The 21,924-nt window shown below is 38.3% G+C and overlaps 1 protein-coding gene across 1 annotated transcript in view; it reads left to right on the forward strand.

Moving 5' to 3' along the window:
- Positions 1 to 12,540: 12,540 nt before the first annotated feature.
- The window catches only part of LOC140144478 (SHC SH2 domain-binding protein 1 homolog B-like), a 74,756-nt gene continuing 65,372 nt past the window's right edge, over positions 12,541 to 21,924 (forward strand). The window contains exons 1-4 of the mRNA XM_072166290.1: positions 12,541 to 12,906; positions 15,168 to 15,385; positions 17,673 to 17,884; positions 21,422 to 21,514. Of these exons, the coding sequence (XP_072022391.1) occupies positions 12,714 to 12,906; positions 15,168 to 15,385; positions 17,673 to 17,884; positions 21,422 to 21,514 (716 nt within the window). The 5' untranslated portion in view covers positions 12,541 to 12,713. The remainder of the gene's footprint in view (positions 12,907 to 15,167; positions 15,386 to 17,672; positions 17,885 to 21,421; positions 21,515 to 21,924) is intronic.

Consider the following 21,924-nt stretch of genomic DNA (forward strand, 5'->3'; position numbering starts at 1 on the left):
TAGATATTCCTTTTTATTTAATACTTTTGCAAGCAGATCAATATGAGACAATTTTTTATCATAGAAATTTTGCCCCCCCCATGGAGTTGAAATTTTGACATTTGACCTTTTCCCTATAACTCAAAAAAATGTACATCGGAGATATGTCGAACTATAGTTTTTCTGAATCCATTTGACGAGAGCAATACATTGGTATGGTTTTCAGGAGGATTTGATCAAATTTGACCGGGAGCCACTCACATAAACTGTACGCATGCGTGAACAAAAAAACAAGGAATATGGGGTGGGATTTTTTAGGCAAGGCAAGTTACGCGAGTGACGCATTTAGGGTCTAAAAACACTGATTATCAAGAAAAGGGTAGTTTTCTGAAACTGATCAACTTGTTTAGGGTACCGTTTCACATTTTTAGTAAATTACGAGTCCAAAAAGGGTACAACCTTATGTGCTAACATTTTCAAGTATACCACGCAACACATGCGCTGCTCTTACAAAAATGTGCTACCCTTGTCCAATATACCAAGCTATGCATGTGCTGCCCATTAATAATCTTTTTTACACACTTGACCTATATACCATTATGCATATGTGCTGCCCATCAACCATTTTTGCTACAATTGCCAATATTATAGCACACTATACGTGTGCTACCCTTAAAAAAATCTGTGCTACCCTTGAAATTTTTGTGGTAACCTTTTCCAATATAGCACGCTACATGTACGTGTGCTACCCTTGTCCATATATACCATACTTTACATGTGCTGCCCTTAAACAATTTTGCTACCCTTGTCACATGCTATACATTTGCTACCATACAAAATTGGGCTGCCCTTTCAAAAATTGTGCTACCCTTTTCCAATATACCACACAATACATGTGCTGCCCTTTCAAAAATTGTGCTAACCTTTTCCTATATACCACACAATACATGTGCTGCCCTATCAAAATTGTGCTAACCTTTTCCAATATACCACACAATACATGTGCTGCCCTTTCAAAAATTGTGCTAACCTTTTCCAATATACCACACAATACATGTGCTGCCCTTTCAAAAATTGTGCTACCCTTTTCCTATATACCACACAATACATGTGCTGCCCTTTCAAAATGTGTGCTACCCTTTTCATATATAGGCCTACCACACAATACATGTGCTGCCCTTTCAAAATTTGTTCTACCCTTTCCTATATACCACACAATACATGTGCTGCCCTTTCAAAAATTGTGCTACCCCTTTCTAATATACCACACAATACATGTGCTGCCCTTTCAAAAATTGTGCTACCCTTTTCCAATATACCACACAATACATGTGCTGCCCTTTCAAAATTTGTGCTACCCTTTTCCTATATGCCACACAATACATGTGCTGCCCTTTCAAAATTTGTGCTACCCTTTTCCTATATGCCACACAATACATGTGCTGCCCTTTCCAAATTTGTGCTACCCTTTTCCTATATGCCACACAATACATGTGCTGCCCTTTCAAAATTTGTGCTACCCTTTTCCTATATACCACACAATACATGTGCTGCCCTTTCAAAAATTGTGCTACCCTTTTCCAATATACCACACAATACATGTGCTGCCCTTTCAAACTTTGTGCTACACTTGCCCAATATACCACACAATACATGTGCTGCCCTTTGCTACCCTTTTCCAATATATCACAATACATGTGCTGCCCTATCAAAAATTGTGCTACCCTTTTCCAATATATCACACAATACATGTGCTGCCCTATCAACCATTGTGCTACCCTTTTCCAATATACCACACAATACATGTGCTGCCCTTTCAAAATTGTGCTACCCTTTTCCAATATACCACACAATACATGTGCTGTCCTTTCAAAAATTGTGCTACCCTTTTCCTATATACCACACAATACATGTGCTGCCCTTTCAAAATTTGTGCTACCCTTTTCCTATATGCCACACAATACATGTGCTGCCCTTTCAAAATTTGTGCTACCCTTTTCCTATATACCACACAATACATGTGCTGCCCTTTCAAAAATTGTGCTACCCTTTTCCAATATACCACACAATACATGTGCTGCCCTTTCAAAAATTGTGCTACCCTTTTCCAATATACCATACAATACATGTGCTGCCCTTTCAAAAACTGTGCTACCCTTTTCCAATATATCACAATACATGTGCTGCCCTATCAAAAATTGTGCTACCCTTTTCCAATATATCACACAATACATGTGCTGCCCTATCAAAATTGTGCTACCTTTTTCCAATATACACACAATACATGTGCTGCCCTGTCACACATTGTGCTACCCTTTTCCAATATACCACACAATACATGTGCTGTCCTTTCAAAAATTGTGCTACCCTTTTCCTATATACCACACAATACATGTGCTGCCCTTTCAAAATTTGTGCTACCCTTTTCCTATATGCCACACAATACATGTGCTGCCCTTTCAAAATTTGTGCTACCCTTTTCCTATATGCCACACAATACATGTGCTGCCCTTTCAAAATTTGTGCTACCCTTTTCCTATATACCACACAATACATGTGCTGCCCTTTCAAAAATTGTGCTACCCTTTTCCAATATACCACACAATACATGTGCTGCCCTTTCAAAAACTGTGCTACCCTTTTCCAATATATCACACAATACATGTGCTGCCCTTTAAAAAATTGTGCTACCCTTTTCCAATATATCACACAATACATGTGCTGCCCTTTCAAAAATTGTGCTACCCTTTTCCTATATACCACACAACACATGTGCTGCCCTAATGTGCTAACCTTTTCCAATATACCACACAATACATGTGCTGCCCATTCAAAAATTGTGCTACCCTTTTCCAATATATCACACAATACATGTGCTGCCCTATCAAAATTGTGCTACCCTTTTCCAATATACCACACAATACATGTGCTGCCCTTTCAAAAATTGTGCTACCCTTTTCTAATATATCACACAATACATGTACTGCCCTTTCAAAAATTGTGCTACCCTTTTCCAATATACCACACAATACATGTGCTGCCCTTTCCAAAATTGTGCTACCCTTTTCCAATATATCACACAATACATGTGCTGCCCTTTCAAAAATTGTGCTACCCTTTTCCAATATACCACACAATACATGTGCTGCCCTTTCAAAATTTGTTCCAATATACCACACAATACATGTGCTGCCCTTTCAAAAATTGTGCTACCCTTTTCCAATATACCAAACAATACATGTGCTGCCCTTTCAAAATTGTGCTACCCTTTTCCAATATACCACACAATACATGTGCTGCCCTTTCAAAATTTGTGCTACCCTTTTCCTATATACCACACAATACATGTGCTGCCCTTTCAAAAATTGTGCTACCCTTTTCCAATATACCACACAATACATGTGCTGCCCTTTCAAAATTTGTGGTACCCTTTTCCAATATACCACACAATACATGTGCTGCCCTTTCAAAAATAGTGCTACGCTTTTCCAATATACCAAACAATACATGTGCTGCCCTTTCAAAATTGTGCTACCTTTTCCAATATACCACACAATACATGTGCTGCCCTTTCAAAATTTGTGCTACCTTTTCCTATAAAATTGTGCTACCCTTTTCCTATATACCACACAATACATGTGCTGCCCTTTAAAATGTGCTGACCTTTTCCAATATACCACACAATGCATGTGCTGCCCTTTCAAAAATTGTACTACCCTTTTCCAATATACCACACAAAACATGTGCTGCCCTTTCAAAAATTGTGCTACCATTTTCCATTATATCACACAATACATGTGCTGCCCTTTCAAAAATTGTTCTACCCTTTTCCTATATACCACACAATACATGTGCTGGCCTTTCAAAATTTGTGCTAACCTTTTCCAATATACCACACAATACATGTGCTGCCCTTTCAAAAATAGTGCTACCCTTTTCCAATATACCACACAATACATGTACTGCCCTTTCAAAAATTGTGCTAACCTTTTCCAATATGCCACACAATACATGTGCTGCCCTTTCAAAAATTGTGCTACCCTTTTCCAATATACCACACAATACATGTGCTGCCCTTTCAAAATTGTGCTACCCTTTTCCTATATAGCACACAATACATGTGCTGCCCTTTCAGAAATTGTGCTACCCTTTTCCAATATACCACACAATACATGTGCTGCCCTTAAAAATTGTGCTACCCTTTTCCAATATACCACACAATACATGTGCTGCCCTTTCAAAAATTGTGCTACCATTTTCCAATATATCACACAATACATGTGCTGCCCTTTCATGTGCTACCCTTTTCCTATATACCACACAATACATGTGCTGCCTTTCAAAAATTGTGCTACCCTTTTCCTATATACCACACAATACATGTGCTGCCCTTTCAAAATTTCTGCTACCCTTTCCAAACTTGTGCTACCCTTTTCCTATATACCACACAATACATGTGCTGGCCTTTCAAAATTTGTGCTACCCTTTTCCAATATACCACACAATACATGTGCTGTCATTTCAAAAATTGTGCTACCCTTTTCCTATATACCACACAATACACAAAATGTGCTACCCTTTTCCAATATACCACACAATTCATGTGCTGCCCTTTCAAAAATTGTGCTAGCCTTTTCCTATATACCACACAATACATGTGCTGCCCTTTCAACAATTGTGCTACCCTTTTCCTTTATAGCACACAATACATGTGCTGCCCTTTCAGAAATTGTGCTACCCTTTTCCAATATACCACACAATACATGTGCTGCCCTTTCAAAAATTGTGCTACCCTTTTCCTATATACCACACAATACATGAGCTGCCCTTTCAAAAATTGTGCTACCCTTTTCCTATATAGCACACAATACATGTGCTGCCCTTTCAACAATTGTGCTACCCTTTTCCTATATATACACCAAAAATTGTGCTACCCTTTTCCAAAATACCACACAATTCATGTGCTGCCCTTTCAAAAATTGTGCTACCCTTTTCCAATATACCACACAATTCATGTGCTGCCCTTTCAAAAATTGTGCTAGCCTTTTCCTATATAGCACACAATACATGTGCTGCCCTTTCAACAATTGTGCTACCCTTTTCCTATATAGCACACAATACATGTGCTGCCCTTTCAGAAATTGTGCTACCCTTTTCCTATATACCACACAATACATGTGCTGCCCTTTCAAAATTGTGCTACCCTTTTTCAATATACCACACAATACATGTGCTGCCCTTTCAAAATTTGTGCTACCCTTTTCCTATATACCACACACTACATATGCTGCCCCTTCAAAAAATGTGCTACCCTTTTCCAATATATCACACAATACATGTGCTGCCCTTTCAAAATTGTGCTACCCTTTTCCAATATACCACACAATACATGTGCTGCCCTTTCAAAAATTGTGCTACCCTTTTCCAATATATCACACAATACATGTGCTGCCCTTTCAAAAATTGTGCTACCCTTTTCCAATATACCACACAATACATGTGCTGCCCTTTCAAAATTTGTGCTACCCTTTTCCAATATACCACACAATACATGTGCTGCCCTTTCAAAAATGTGCTACCCTTTTCCAATATACCAAACAATACATGTGCTGCCCTTTCAAAATTGTGCTACCCTTTTCCAATATACCACACAATACATGTGCTGCCCTTTCAAAATTTGTGCTACCCTTTTCCTATATACCACACAATACATGTGCTGCCCTTGCAAAATTGTGCTACCCTTTTCCAATATACCACACAATACATGTGCTGCCCTTTCAAAAATTGTGCTACCATTTTCCAATATATCACACAATACATGTGCTGCCCTTTCAAAATTGTGCTACCCTTTTCCTATATACCACACAATACATGTGCTGCCTTTCAAAAATTGTGCTACCCTTTTCCTATATACCACACAATACATGTGCTGCCCTTTCAAAATTTGTGCTACCCTTTCCAAACTTGTGCTACCCTTTTCCTATATACCACACAATACATGTGCTGCCCTTTCAAAATTTGTGCTACCCTTTTCCAATATACCACACAATACATGTGCTGTCATTTCAAAAATTGTGCTACCCTTTTCCTATATACCACACAATACATGTGCTGCCCTTTCAAAATTTGTCCTACCCTTTTCCTATATACCACACCATACATGTGCTGCCCTTTCAATGATACGGCTACCCTTTTCCAATATATCACACAATACATGTGCTGCCCTTTCAAAAAATTGCGTGCTAGCCTGCAATTCCAATATACGACACAATACATGTGCTGCCCTTTCAAAATTGTGCTACCCTTTTCCAATATACCACACAATTCATGTGCTGCCCTTTCAAAAACTGTGCTACCCTTTTCCAATATATCACACAATACATGTGCTGCCCTTTCAAAAATTGTTCTACTCTTTTCCAATATACCACACAATACATGTGCTGCCCTTTCAAAAATTGTGCTACCCTTTTCCAATATACCACACAATTCATGTGCTGCCCTTTCAAAAATTGTGCTAGCCTTTTCCTATATACCACACAATACATGTGCTGCCCTTTCAACAATTGTGCTACCCTTTTCCTATATAGCACACAATACATGTGCTGCCCTTTCAGAAATTGTGCTACCCTTTTCCTATATACCACACAATACATGTGCTGCCCTGTCAAAATTGTGCTACCCTTTTCCAATATACCACACAATTCATGTGCTGCCCTTTCAAAAATTGTGCTAGCCTTTTCCTATATAGCACACAATACATGTGCTGCCCTTTCAACAATTGTGCTACCCTTTTCCTATATACCACACAATCCATGTGCCGCCCTTTCATAAATTGTGCTAGCCTTTTCCTATATACCACACAATACATGTGCTGCCCTTTCAAAAATTGTGCTAGCCTTTTCCTATATAGCACACAATACATGTGCTGCCCTTTCAACAATTGTGCTACCCTTTTCCTATATAGCACACAATACATGTGCTGCCCTTTCAGAAATTGTGCTACCCTTTTCCTATATACCACACAATACACGTGCTGCCCTTTCAAAAATTGTGCTACCCTTTTCAATATACCACACAATACATGTGCCCATATTTCAACCTGCTTTCAACTAACTTTTAGGTTGAAATCGGGTTGAAATCAGGTTAGATTGAAACTTCGACGTTGTGTCAACGTTGATTCAACGGCGAAATCCTAACCTGTGCCCACTGGGTAAACACGATCAATAGCATTTTCATATTTGAACCATTGTAAAATATTTAAGAACTTCAGGATTTGGTTCTGCACTTTGCGAATTCGATTGAACATTTTTCCATTTTGTTTTCGCATAATATTAATTTGTATTTCCAAATAGGCTCTGAATTAAAGGCTACGTGAAGTTGGCTGCACAATTTGCAAAATTTGCTGCACAATGTGCGAAATTGGGTGCACTTTTAGAATTTTGAATGCGTATTAAATGAAATAGATTGAACATTCGCTTAATTGAAATCGAGAATGTAAGCGTTCATTCAATTTCGCGCGAAAAGGAATGTCACTTATACTAAACTGAACGACCAAAGTTCGAAATTGGAAATTCGAAGTAGGACTACTTTCATCTAAAACCCACCCACCCCGCCCCACCCCATACACGTAGTAATACAGTAAATAAGGAAAATGGCCCCATGTAGGAGTACATACAACAATGTATAAAAGAAGGTCCTCCATAGGACTACTTTCATCTAACAACCACCCTCCACCCCAAACACGTAGGACTACTCAGTAAATAATAAAGAAAATGGCCCCTGTAGGACTACATGCAACAAAGTATAAAAAGGTCCCCCGTAGGACTACTTTCATCTAACACCCAGCCACCCACCCCATACACGTAGGACTACTTAGTAAATAATAAGGAAAATTGGCCCCTGTAGGACTACATGCAACAAAGTATAAAAAGGTCCCCGTAGGACTACTTTCATCTAACACCCAAACACCCACCCCACCCCATACACGTAGGACTACAGTAATAAGGATATGTGCCCCTGTAGGATTACATGCAACAAAATATAAAAAGGTCCTCCGTAGAACTACTTTCATGTAACACCCACCTACCCACCCCATACACGTAGGACTACTCAGTAAATAATAATAAGGAAAATGGGCTACTGTACTGTAGGACTTCATGCAACAAAGTGTAAAAAAGGTCCCCTGTAGGACTACTTTCATCTAACACCCACCCACCCCACCCTATACACGTAGGACTACAGTAAATAAGGAAATTGGCCCCGTATGATTTCATGCAACAAAGTATAAAAAAAGGTCCTCCGTAGGACTACTTTCATCTTAAACCCACCCACCTACCCCATACACGTAGGACTACTTAATAAATAATAATAAGGAAAACTGGCCCTGTAGGACTACATGCAACAAAGTATAAAAAGGTCCCCCGTAGGACTACTTTCATCTAACACCCAACCACCCCACACACGCAGGACTTCAGTTAATAAGGAAAATGGGCCCCTGTAGGGTTACATGCACCAAAGTATAAAAAAAGGTCCTCCGTAGGACTACTTTCATCTAACACCCACCCCATGCACGTAGGACTACTCAGTAAATAATAATAAGAATAACAAAAGAAAACTACATCCACCCACCGAGTTTGAGCCCCGTACGAACTACGACGGCCTCATATTGACATTAGCAGTCACATACAAATAGACAAATTATATCTACAGAGAATATCGTATAATAAAAAAACACATTTCACATTGATTCACATTCACACTAATTACTAGCGTACACCCATAAAGTTACACCCAATCCTTTGTTTGCCCTTTTCCTTTTTAAAGGAATTTTTAATTACCGGAGGATTTCAGCATGCGCAGTATATTGGCTCTGATTGGCCCTTGCAACAAGGTCGGTGATATTACAGTAAGCAAAGCAGTCAGGACTTGTGATGCAAACGAAATTGGATACCCGCTATATGCCCCGCGGCCTCTTGGTAGCATATGGTTTCTGCTGAATGTTATTGATTTAACTTTAACAGGGGCACTAATCCTGCTGCTGACAGATGTACTTAATGGTATACCGAGGTAGCTCGGTATTCGACGCTCCAAAAAGCTTAGACAACACCTTGTAATGAAGAAGTGAACTCAAGATCTGTAAAATGAATGGACCCACGTCTGAGAGATTCCCTTATGCAGCATACTGAAAAATATATCACTTCCAAATACTAGCTCTTCCACAAGGTTTAATTTGCCATGGTTTTTTCCCGCGTTTCGTCGTCGAAGCAGAAAGCTGCAAAGAGAGTATATTCAGCAATGTACATATAGAAATTCTAAATCAAGCACTTCAAAATCGCCCTGAAAGTGAAGAGGAACCTGAATAAAGCCCACAATGAGTATTTATCTCCGCTAAGCTAGCGGAAGACCTCTAACAGAAGTTCCTGCAGAACTGACACCTTCTACTACAGGTTTGACGATCACGTGACAATTCGAATCATCATATCGAAAGTTCACGTGAGTGTAAAAATATCAATATCGATATCAATACTATTTGCAGCAACGAAACGGACCACAGCGCTGATCATGTACTATACCGGTACTTGATTCATTTTACCTTGACAGTCGCGGGGGGTCCTTTCGAACGTTCCAATGAGTCAAATAGGGCCCAAACTTACGCTAGAGTGAACACGATAATGCGATTGATTTTCTTATACGTAAAAATACGGCCATTCAGAGAGAAAATCTTGTTTCTCGTATAGGGCCTACCATAGACAATTTATTTTTGTTGACCGGCCGCTGAGCTACATCTTTTCACTAATTATAGATACTTCAATACGTGTTCCCATGTTGAAAGTTGACAAGCTATTTCTGCTTGCTTTAAAGAGAGCACAATTGAATGAAGACGATTTATTTGTGCTAGGATTTCATTTAATATAACTATTTTTTATTTTAATGATACCCCATACCTAACCAAGAACATAAGAAAATATTGTAAAGGCCATATAAGTATACGCACTCATGCATAGGGAGACAAACATGATAAAGTTAATCTGTTCTTTTCATTCTCGATCATTAACCCCCGGCATTAACCTTTGGAACATTTCACATGCATGCTGTTTGTCTCAATGCTTTCTCGGCAATCTCGGGCCATATGCCTATAGTAATTTAAATCGTGAAACCGTAGAACGATCTGTTGGTCAGCATAGATATTGAATAAAATTGAATCCCATCACATCAATTCAAAGCTACACCCTTTTTGAAATACTGGTTACCAGCGACTTAAAATGAATTGACAATAGACTGTCTATTTGAATACACTCGTATCGGGAGCATAGCCGTGTGTGTGCGCAGAATCTAGTCTCAATTCTAATGTAAATCGGGACAAACCGCATCGTCAATTTAGTCCCAAACCAATTCGCCCACATGCCAATTCGAACCCTGTATAATTGATGTACAAAAAAGTTGGCCAAATTTAACTTTTTCGTGATTTTCTCCATATTTAGATGCCTTGATGTCTTGCATTCGGTCACAAACCATTTCGTTGTACTTTGTGCACTTAACCCTCTATCTTTTTAACCAAATGTCCTAGAGAGTCGTGCCATATGTCGAACTTTTCCTGTGGTCATAAGGAACAAAAAAGTCAGTGGTCGCATATATCTGTAGGATCATTGGTTGAGCCACTTTTTTTAATTTTGTGCACTTAACCCTCTATCTTTTTAACCAAATACCCTAGAGAGTCGTGCGATATGTCAAACTTTTCCTCTGGTCATTAGGAACAAAAAAGTCAGTGGTCGCATATCTGTAGGATCATTGGTTAATAAGATATAGTTACTTTTTTAATTTTGTGCACTTAACCCTCTATCTTTTTAACTAAATACCCTAGAGAGTCGTGCGATATCGATATGTCAAACTTTTCATCTGGCGTCATAAGGAACAAAAAAGTCACTGGTCGCATATCTGTAGGATCATTGGTTAATAAGATATAGTCACTTTTTTATTTTGTACACTTAACCCTCTATCTTTTTAACCAAATATCCTAGAGAGTCGTGCCATATGTCGAACTTTTCCTCGGGTCATTAGGAACAAAAAAGTCAGTGGTCGCATATGTAGGATCATTGGTTAATGAGATATAGTCACTTTTTTATTTTGTGCACTTAACCTTCTATCTTTTTAACCAAATACCCTAGAGAGTCGTGCGATATGTCAAACTTTTCATCTGGTCATAAGGAACAAAAAAGTCAGTGGTCGCATATGTAGGATCATTGAATGAGATATAGTCACTTTTTTTAATTTTGTGCACTTAACCCTCTATCTTTTTAACCAAATATCCTAGAGAGTCGTGCCATATGTCAAACTTTTACTCTGGTCATAAGGAACAAAAAAGTCAGTGGTCGCATATCTGTAGGATCATTGGTTAATGAGATATAGTGACTACCCCAGGGGTAGGCCTACGGCCTCACATAATTGTTGCACAACCCAATATGGATTGGGTAGGCCTACTATTCCCCTGAGATTGTAAAATGGATATGACATGTTACAAAAAAACCCAGGAAGTGATGTAGTGTGAAAGGTTACAATGTTTGGAATTATTCTTGGGAATTCCTAGATTACATCATAAATGGTGAAAGTAGTAATTGACTATTAATAGGCCTATATGGGATTTTTCTGATGTTTGGTATATAAGCAAAATGTAAACACAATTCTTGAGTCATTATTGTGTTGTTGTGGGCTCGGTAGTGTGCACTCCATATGCCTTCAAAGGAAGGAAATTGCGAACTAGAAATAATTTATGTAGTCATTGTATATCGGAGAAGATCTAGAATATGTCAAAGTGCGTACCTCTTCCAAGGAAGGATTTATATTAAATTCTCCTGTCGACTTGCTGAAGTCTGGTTTATGAAACACTGTGTACTTTCATTCTGGACAAGTCCACTTTTCTAGAAAACTTTAAAGAAAATACACAATGTGTTGCAAAAATTGATTTTGAATTTACAAATAATACATGTAGAAACAATGTTTTAGGCCTAGGACAGAATTAAATTATTATTTAAAGTGTATGTAAGTAAAAATGGCGAAAATCATGGACGGCCCCTAAGGGAGTCTTCATAATTACTTTGGTATGGTGGGGGTTTAATCCGTTGGAAATTTTACAGGGGATCAAAAAAAAATGTTTCCTTTAGGTGGATCATAAATATATATATGAGGAGATCAAAAAGCAAAAATTTTTTTTTTTTAAATAGAGGGACAAGGCATGCACATTTCAAACAATTTGCGCGCAATGTTAATTAATTTTTTAGTATTCAATTGTGTATGTATCAATTTCCCCGTAGGGGGCCTACTTATGAACACTCCCTAAGGGAATCAAAAATCGCCTGGGAACTGAGAAATCATGGAGAAGAATGGCAATTTAGGGGTCTTTTAGAGCTGAAATGATCAAAATAAAGGGTCGATCTTTGAGCCCTTTGTTTTCGTAAAATTCAGGTCTTTCAGACTGCGCGGCCAGGGGTTTTATGGGTGAGCGTGTCCCCCCCCCAAAATCCCGGCCGTGTCTCTAGTTCTGCTTCATCTAGTCATTCTAGTGGAATGCGCCCTTGAGCAGGTAAGGGTGACGAGCTGTCAACGCTATGTTTTGATCTTTGGGCGGAAACAGAAATTCAATCAAATCACCTGTTGGCGGATTGACTGCGTCGTGGGTGTCGCGAGATCACTCGAATATTCTTCATAAATTCTATTATTTTACATAATATCTTGCAACGATGGCAAGTGAAGAGAGAAAAGATAAGAAAATTAAATTGACAGACTTGTTTGAGAGCAATGATGATGCTATTGCTAGACCTAGAGACAGCGAGAAAAAAATGGAGCCAAATAACAATTTAGTCGCAAATGAGAATGCAGCATCACGGTTGACATCAATGGACACTATTGATGAGCAAAACTTCAGAAGTGATGGTAATATTTCTAGCTCTTCAAATGTCACTGGTATAAAGTAGCCTAGGTCGGAACTATTCTGTTTATAGGACGATCTTTGTCGTAATTTTAGGGGCTGTGCAATAATTAGTGTGTACCCCGGGAGGTGAATTTTCAAATGGTCTGCCAAAATTGCTTGCCCCCCCTTTGGCCGTGCCAAAAATCTTTGCCCCCCCATTTGATGTGCCAAAAATTCTTTGCGCCCCCCTTAATACACATGCAAAATTTTGGGGAACCCGAATCTTTGCCCCCCCTATAATTCACCAGACCGCGGGTAGGCCTACACATAATTATTGCGCCAAGTACCCCATAGGCGCCTGATGCATGATAAATCTCATGTGTGCGCATATATTTTTTGGGTGGGGGATTTGTAGCCCGAAACATCATGGCCCTAGTTCTTCCTTCCCCTTCTTATGGAGAAGGACAGTGGAAATCGTAGTGATGGAGGTGCGAGTACCTCGGGTTAGGGGATTTGGGGTGCGAGCCACCCCCCTGGCTGGACAAAACTAAGCCGGGGGCCAGCATAAAAGAAGGGCCGGCTGAAGAAGAAGGGGCAGCAAGAAGAATTAAAGAAAAAAAGGTTGTGTCTGAGAAAAAAGGGCAGAAAATTATTGAAAAGGTTTGGTCGCCAGCAGGGCCACTGCTTGAGATGGGGTGGGTGTTGTTATTGCTAGTTTTTTAAAAATTGAGAACATTTTTGATCCCCCCCCACACACACACACTTTTTTTATTCTCAAGTGCCATCCTGGCTGGAAAAAATGGATCAACCTTTTCGGACTGTTACTGAAGGGGTGGAAAAAATTACCTTTTCTGTATGACCCCCCCCCCAGAACGGCCACACTATGCCACTGATGATGGTGGTCAGTTGCATAACAAGGGGGAAACGTGGCCCGGGCGCTACCACTTGGGGGCGCCAAATCGGCCTCACTTAAAAAATATTGCATGATTGCAATTCATTTTAATATCATAATGCCATTCCCACACCCCCACGCAGGGCTGTCAACTCTCACGCATTTGGTCACGTTCTCACGCCGAGGTAGTATAATCTCACGCCTAGGTCGTAAATCTCATGCAAAAAGCTGGAAAATGAGTAATATCTCACGCAGCATCGTCAAAATAATTTGTTGTCCCTACACCCCCCCGCTTTTCAGATTCTCAAGTGCAGTGGCTCAAATAATCATGGGTCAAAATGAACATTGTAGTCGGTAAATCCCGGTACGTCTCTGTCTCATGCCAAGCAATTCCAAAAAGTTGACAGCCCTGCCCCTGCCCCCGTAACTACCAACCCTAGTTATGCCACTCATGATGGTGACTGGACGGGATAATTGGTCGTCTGTCCGTCGGGGGCAGAAAGGCGTGAACGATTTTGAAAGTGGGGGGCCAGTCAGGGTGATGTAAAATATAATGGCCGCGAAGCGGCCATCGCGTTGCGCGTGCACGACGCAGGGGGATGTCTGATGGGGGATGTGCCCCCCTGAGAAGTGAGAAACTTTTGCAAAATGAAGGCCCAATTTAAGCCATTTGGTGGACCATTCTGGCACTATTATTGTGTACAATTTTAGTTTGAAAAATCCGAAAATTGGTTAAATGAAGGCCCAAATTGAAGCCATTCGTGGATAAGTTTTCACTCTAATTGTATAAATTATTGCTTTTAGTGTTGGGTGTCCTAATACAGGGGAGTTGGAAAATTTTGCAAAATGAAGGTCCAATTGAAGCCATTTTGTGCATAATTTTTACACTTTCTTTTTTAGCATGTTAAGGTCTAGAATAGAGATTTGATTATTTATGTTCACCCAGACATGTTACACACAGCACATTATGGGTTAAAAGTGGGGGGGCAGGTCCCCCAGTCAAAAAAAGTGGAGGGCCACTGGCCCCTAGCCCCCAGTTCCGCCGCCCTTGGGGGATGACCATTAATAAGACCCTGAATGGTGGTGGAAGCATTAACATTGGGGAGGGGGGTCAGGAGACAAGCATATTTTAGCCCTAAATAAAGATATATTTTATGCATGTTTTGCAGTTTGATGGTCCAGAGTGCGAAGTGGCGAAATTTTACACTTTTTGGGTCATAGAATTTGGGCCAGAATGGTGTTTTTCATTATAAAAAGAAAGATGCTCGGGGCAATTAATGCTTTATTTTTTTCTTCTAAATTGATTATGAATTTTAGGGGGGAAGTCCCCCCTACTCCTGCCACCTACATGTATGATGTATTGTTTATTCTCTAAACTTATTCTCTAAACAGATCCTACCACCAGTAGTGGGCTACCAGCGGTTTTTCAGACAGAAAACTTGACTTACGATGAGCGCTGGAACATCGTCTGTTGGGATATACTACCGGACAGGAAACCCTTTGAGGTGGAACAAGCATTCTTTTATTATATTGAAAGCAATGTTGAATTGGATCAGAATTGGGAGGCAATTTGGAGGTCTCATCAACTCATGGGTGACATCTTAGTTCAGGTGAGACAGAATTACATGTAGGCCCATACACAGACCTCCCAGTGGCGTACCGTGGCAGCTCCAACCCCGGGGGGCTGAAGAAAATTCAATTTTGCGCCCCTTGCTCAACAGCCCGAAAATGTTGACCCATTTTTTTTTTTTGTTTTTTGTAAAAGTGGAGAGCAAAACAAAAAACAAAAAAAAGGGTTTCAGGCGCTAGCGCCATAAAAGCAGCACATTTTGATGTATAGTACCATTTTTTCACAATTTTTTATGCTTTATCAAATTTGTCCGCCCTTTTTTATTTAATAATTCTTTTTGCCGCCCTTCGTTTTTGCCGCCCCTGTTTTTGCCGCCCTTCTTCTTCCACCGCCCTTCATTTTGGCGCCCCTGCTTTTACCCCGGGGCTAGGCCTAAAGCCCCCCCAAATACGTGCATGCCTGCCCTTTATCCGGCCAATGCTTGGTCCCATCATGCCAGATAAAACAGGTTGAACTGTAGTTTGTTTTTTTATGATATTTTGTATGTTTATTAGTTACCTGAATTTGGTATCACATATTTTTCTCATTACCCAATAAAAAATTCAACTCTCGAGATATGTTTTGTTTCTGATGGTGTGAATATAAACATGTTGTACCCACAACTTGTCGGCTGTATTCCATAGCAGGGCCGCGACACTCCGGCACTTGTTGGAAGACATGAAGTACAGCAGACAGTTACATGTACAATGTGATTTTCTCATTTATAATTAGGATTACGTCATTGCCAGAATGCCAGAGCTTGTTTCATTTGTTCATTAGAATGATTGACAGCGGTGGGCGGACTTATACTCTAAAAATGTGATTCTCTAATCAATTATAGGTCACCTGCACTAGGTCAATTCGGACCGTCTCTTCCTCAGATCTCTATGTAGGACTCTCTGGTATCTTACTCATTACGCGTTAAGTAGTAAGACTTGGCGGCTGACGGACGCTTGCAATTGCATGTCTTCAACTGCTGTATAGCATGGTATAGGCAGTTTGTACAGAGTGTCGCTTCTCTATCTCTTTTTCTCGGTCCATAGTGGCATATACATGTAGTGGGGCACCGCGAATAAACAATTTTTCGAGAAAATCAGGTTTGAAGAAATGCCAATTTAAAATTGAGTTGTGTAAATCAGACATTCATCATATTTTGTAAATATGATGTGAAATTTTTGTAGTAAACTAAATAGATTTTATTTTTATATATTTTTCAAAATAAATACATACTTATATTGCTGGCAAACTGAAAACAGAAGTATACTATACGTCACTATGGAAACCACACAAAATGCAATACCCTAACCTAACGTTAACCTTACGCCACCTCGATCGCTGTGTAATCCCATATGGCGTTACTTTTCATCAGCTTCATTCCATAGTGACGTATAGGTCCGATACATCACTATGGCATATAGTGAGGTATGTGTACCTGTACGCCACTATAACATGCAATGTTTTTCATTTTTGCAGATATTTCTTAATTATAAAATGTGTATAAAAAGTGGCGTATGGTCGATACGCCACTATGGAAAACACACAATTTCACTGTGTAACTATACGCCACTTTAATTAATTTAAAATTACTAATTAATTAGCTAATTTTGACTGATGAGACTTGGAAAAATGAAAGAGAACATCATTAAAAACATATTTGCCAATTTTTGGTGTAGTATGAGCCATCCTATGGGGGGGCACTGACCAGTAGCGTAACCAGCAGGGGGGCAGAGTGCCCCCTGACAAAAAATGAAAGACAAAGTGCCCCTCTGACAAAAAATGAAAGAGAAAATCAGGAGGGCAAAGGAAAAGAAAAAGGGCAAGGAGCCCCTTTTCTAGCAAAATTCAGGGCCAAAATAGTGTAAAATACAAAATTTTTCTGCGCTATGCGCGCACATTGTAACAATAAAGCCCTTTTTTAGCCGGATAATGGGCGAAAATAGTGTAAAATACCATTTTTTGGCGCTTACGCTGGCGCACATCATCCCAATAAGGCCCTTTACGGGAAGCTCAAAGACATAAGTATTGTATGATGCAACTGCAATTTTTTTCGTCTGTGCCCCCAAAATTTTATTTTGCCCCCCCTGACCAAGAAAGCTGTCTACGCCCCTGGCACTGACCATTATTGGGGTACCTGGTCTGATTCAAAGCATACACCGCATCATCAAAAGGTGCTAGAAACCAGTAAAGGGAGAGTTGGTCTGTTGGAAGTTCCAAGCTCCTCCCAAAGACAATGCATATTCATGGTAACAGTACATTTCTCTCTCTACCCTTCATAACCCTTGTCACAGGTTACAGAGGTTCAAGCCGAGGACCAGAGAGCCAAAGTAGAACTAGTTGTGCCATTTTGCTGCGAGTCTTCAAGTGGTAGAAGCATATCTCAGCAAGAAGTGGAAAGGGTGCTAGAAACCAGTAAGGGGAGAGTTAGTCTGTTGGAGTTGTTTCCAGTCTATGATGAGTCAGGAGACCTTGACAACACAGCAATGGCATTGGAACATCTCAGGTACGGTACCGTACATAATATAGTCATCTGCATTATCACAACATACACTTGTATCTCAGAAGGTTCAGGCAGAGCCGTAGCCAGGTGTGACCCCCCCAAAAAAAAAAAATTGCAAAAAGTCCCAAAATTTAAGAATATTGCTAGCGTAGCTAGCCAAAAACTCTTCCCCAAAATGTCCCGATTTGGGGAAGAAAATTCCATTTTTCACAAAATTGCCCCTGGAGCAGGTAAAAATTATGATCATAAATGTAAAGAACATGTGTGGAGCTGTGCGGAAATTGTGCATTATATAATATGGCTCTGGTTTTTTTAACATGTATCAAAAGGCTAAATGACACTTTGGGAGACCCCAGCAGAAACACATGACCTATTTCCGGATAACTTTTTATATTTTTATGTAGTGTAGACCTAGGCTAATCTCCCATAGCTTAACAAAATTTGTCCCAGTTTTCTTTCTTTACTTGTGACAAGACCAAATGTCCATATTGTTAACGGAAATTTGTCAACCTAACAAAAGTGACTAATTTGTTTTGTTTACAAAATAAAATCAGATCAGCTCTGAGTATTCTGTTCAATATTTTATGAACACATGTTAGTACAAGTTCCAAGAAATCCAAGATTTACCCAAATAATTTCTAACATGAAAAATTTTTGAGCACTTGAAAATTATGTTTCGGACGTTACATTTTCCGTTAACAATCTTGCTCTATTTTTAACATGGTCTAAGTGATTGTTTTATCATGTAAAACATACACAAATACTTAAAATGTTTGCCTCAGGGCAATATAAATAATTGCAAGTGCAAATTTTGTATTGGTTGAATGTTTTCAAATTATGGTGAAGCATTACTTAAATGGGTCTCATTTTCCGTTAACAGTTTTGTAACATCCGAAAGAATACATATTGTCTTATAATTATGTGAAGAACAATACTAGCTTTGAATTTTCATTATTAAGTTGAAGTAGACATGACAACAAGTATCTAAATGTAAAATGATTTCACTTCCTCTTGACTTTATGTAAAATGTTGGCCACATAACATTTCCGTTAACAATGGTAACATCCGAATCAAATGTAACATCCGAGACAGAAAGAGTGACATTTTGTTGAAGAAATTTAATTAGAGGGGAAATAAAAAGGTCAAATGGATTGGAAATCATGGGAAGGCCATAGTAGAAATATTTTTACCATACCCAGGTTTGTTCTTTGAGTGTGCAAACCATTAACATGTCAAGTTTGTTTCGGATGTTACAAGGCAAAATGTTAACGGAAAGTGAGGCCAATTACAGGGCATTGTAAGAAGATTTTAGAATATACACTTAAATGAATGTGAATTTCTAGTAAATATGGTGTACATCCTCATTTTCCTAATATTGCTGACTCCATTTCACCTTTGTAAACCTTGCTAGTGGAAAAATTACAAGTTGTTAGCTCTACAATATCTATTGTCTCTATGCATAACACATAAGATAAAAAGCAACATAATTAATTTGGTTCACTCCTTTCAAATTAATTTCATTACTGACATATACACATGTCCTAAGAAATTTATTTTAAATTTGAAAAGCAACTTACACTGAATATTTCTCCATTACACTAGCAAAATACTTTGATTTAAAATGTGTTTCGGATGTTACTCATTTTTTGTTAACAAGTCCAAAATGAAGTTGTAATTTCAATAAACTTTATAATATTTTAGCATTAGATGATATCTAAAACTTATTGAAAATAATTAAGTAGCAATTTTGTCATAATCATTTATTTCAAAATTGAAAAAAGCTGCATTTTCATTAAAAAAAAGTGATCATTTTAACATAAAATATATAAGTATGTACATGTGTTAGGCCTATGTTGGAATCACTATGCACATATACCAGAAACGAAGCAGGAGAAATACTTACTATGCTTCATACAGCTTCATTATGTCCGATAAAACAATAAATTATCAATGGAAACAAATTAACCACTAAGAAAAATACTCTTACAACAGAACAAGTTTCATGGGAATTATGAGCTGTTTTAATACGATCAGTTTTTGCATATTTTATATGTGTGCAAATGATAAATGATTGTGCCTTGCATTAAAAAATTTCTGAGTGTCCATCATGGCAACATACCTGTTGTATATGCAATGATCTCATGTTTGTTAATTCAACTTCCAACCATCAAACTTTGTAAAAATGTTAACATCATGTAACATCCGAATCACTGCCTCTAATTATACACGTATTTGTACATATTTTGAATCATTTGAATAATTTCAACAGGTTTTCTGATTCAAAGTGATTGATATTATGCTAAAATAATGAAATGTCCCAAATGTTTCCCTCAATAAGTTCAATTAGATTGCAATTGCATGTTAACGTAATGTAACATCGAAACACTCTTAAGTTGGGAAGACGTAAAAGAAAGCCTGATTATGATTGTAAGAAAGGTGTAGCCCTTTGTATTATCAACTTAATGCTTCAGGGAGCTAATTAATTTGGTTTATTATGATGTCCAGTGCACATTTACAATAAGGATGTGGGTAACAATGTATATGAATAAATGCCATATCAGTACATGTATATACATCTAAATTAAAAATTTCTTCAGTAAGATGAAAATATCATTTAATGATGATTAGATTTTCAAGTGATAGGATAAATCATCTGACAGTGATTATCATTTACATTTTTGAACTAATATGTGCTTAGAAATAGGGCCAGATACCTGCAAATAATGCATGTTAACAAAATAATGTAACATCCGAAACCCACGAGTATCTAGAGTTACATTTTTACTATAAAGGCATTATCAAACTTATTTTGATATGTCAGTACTTGGTTATCATTACCTTGTTCACATATGGATTAGCAATATATGTGGATGAAATTAATTACATTTAGAGCATATTTTTGACCACCAAACCTGCTATTTTGCCCATTTTTCAGTTTCATATGCCTGAAAAGTTACCTAAAAGTGATCGCAGAATGGCCATATTTGGTCAATAGTAACTTGGACTCATTATTTTCCTATGACAACTAATTTGGTAACTAATGGGCATTACAGTAAGCAATATCTAGCTTTGGCAACAAGTTGCTTTTTATGAAAAAAATCTCATTTGGCCAAAGGGTCTACAAAGTTTACAGACCAAATGAACAGAATTAAGCTCCAAGTTTTGTATTTTCATAAAATTCAAGTCATCTGCTTTGAGAAATGACATATTTTAAGTGTCTTCTGTCAATTTCATTTTTACCCTCTCAGTTCACACTTTTGATACATGTTAAAAAAACCAGAGCCATATACTAAAGATTGCACACACATTTTGATTTTTAAGTTAAAAGAATGCACCCATAGCGCGCAAAAATTTGGAGCCACCAGCCCTTACAATTTTATAACCCCCTATCTTTGGTGTAAAAAATTATGATCCCCCTATTTTGGTATAAAAATTCTATGACCCCCAGTATATTCATAATCCCCCCCCCCCTATTCCGAAGAAAATGACAGTCCACCTAAAATTTTCACAAAATTTAAACTCCTTGTTTTGTATTTCTAGATTCTTCTATGACTATATTTGGAGATTATCAGATGAGAATGATGATGGTGATTACATTTATGCAATGAGGCATCTAGAACAGAGAATGAAAATGTAAGTACACAAATCAAATCAAAGTCTGCATAAGGCGTGTGAAAGTCGATTCGAGTTTATCGTCCCCTGCCAGGCGTCACTTTTTGGAAACCAATAACACCAGCGTCAAATTTTCAAAAATGCCAAAATAATTCATTATTTTCAAAGTATCAGTGTTTTCACCAGTTTTAGCAATTGGAAACATATATTTTTGTTTGTCAAACATATTTGGAAGCAAAACCAGGCTCTTTTCTATCTTTTCTAGTCCCTACCCATATAAAAACCTGTTTATAAATAACATGTATGAGTGTGGCTTTAAATCAACACACATTTTAGGTCAATAATGAAATCTGATGAAATAATGAAAAAGTCACCTCACCAACCCGGGAAAAAAAGGGACGATAAACTCGGAATTGACTTTCATGGGCCTA

This window comes from Amphiura filiformis, chromosome 2 (genome assembly GCF_039555335.1).
Source record: "Amphiura filiformis chromosome 2, Afil_fr2py, whole genome shotgun sequence".
NCBI classification, from domain to species: Eukaryota; Metazoa; Echinodermata; class Ophiuroidea; order Amphilepidida; family Amphiuridae; genus Amphiura; species Amphiura filiformis.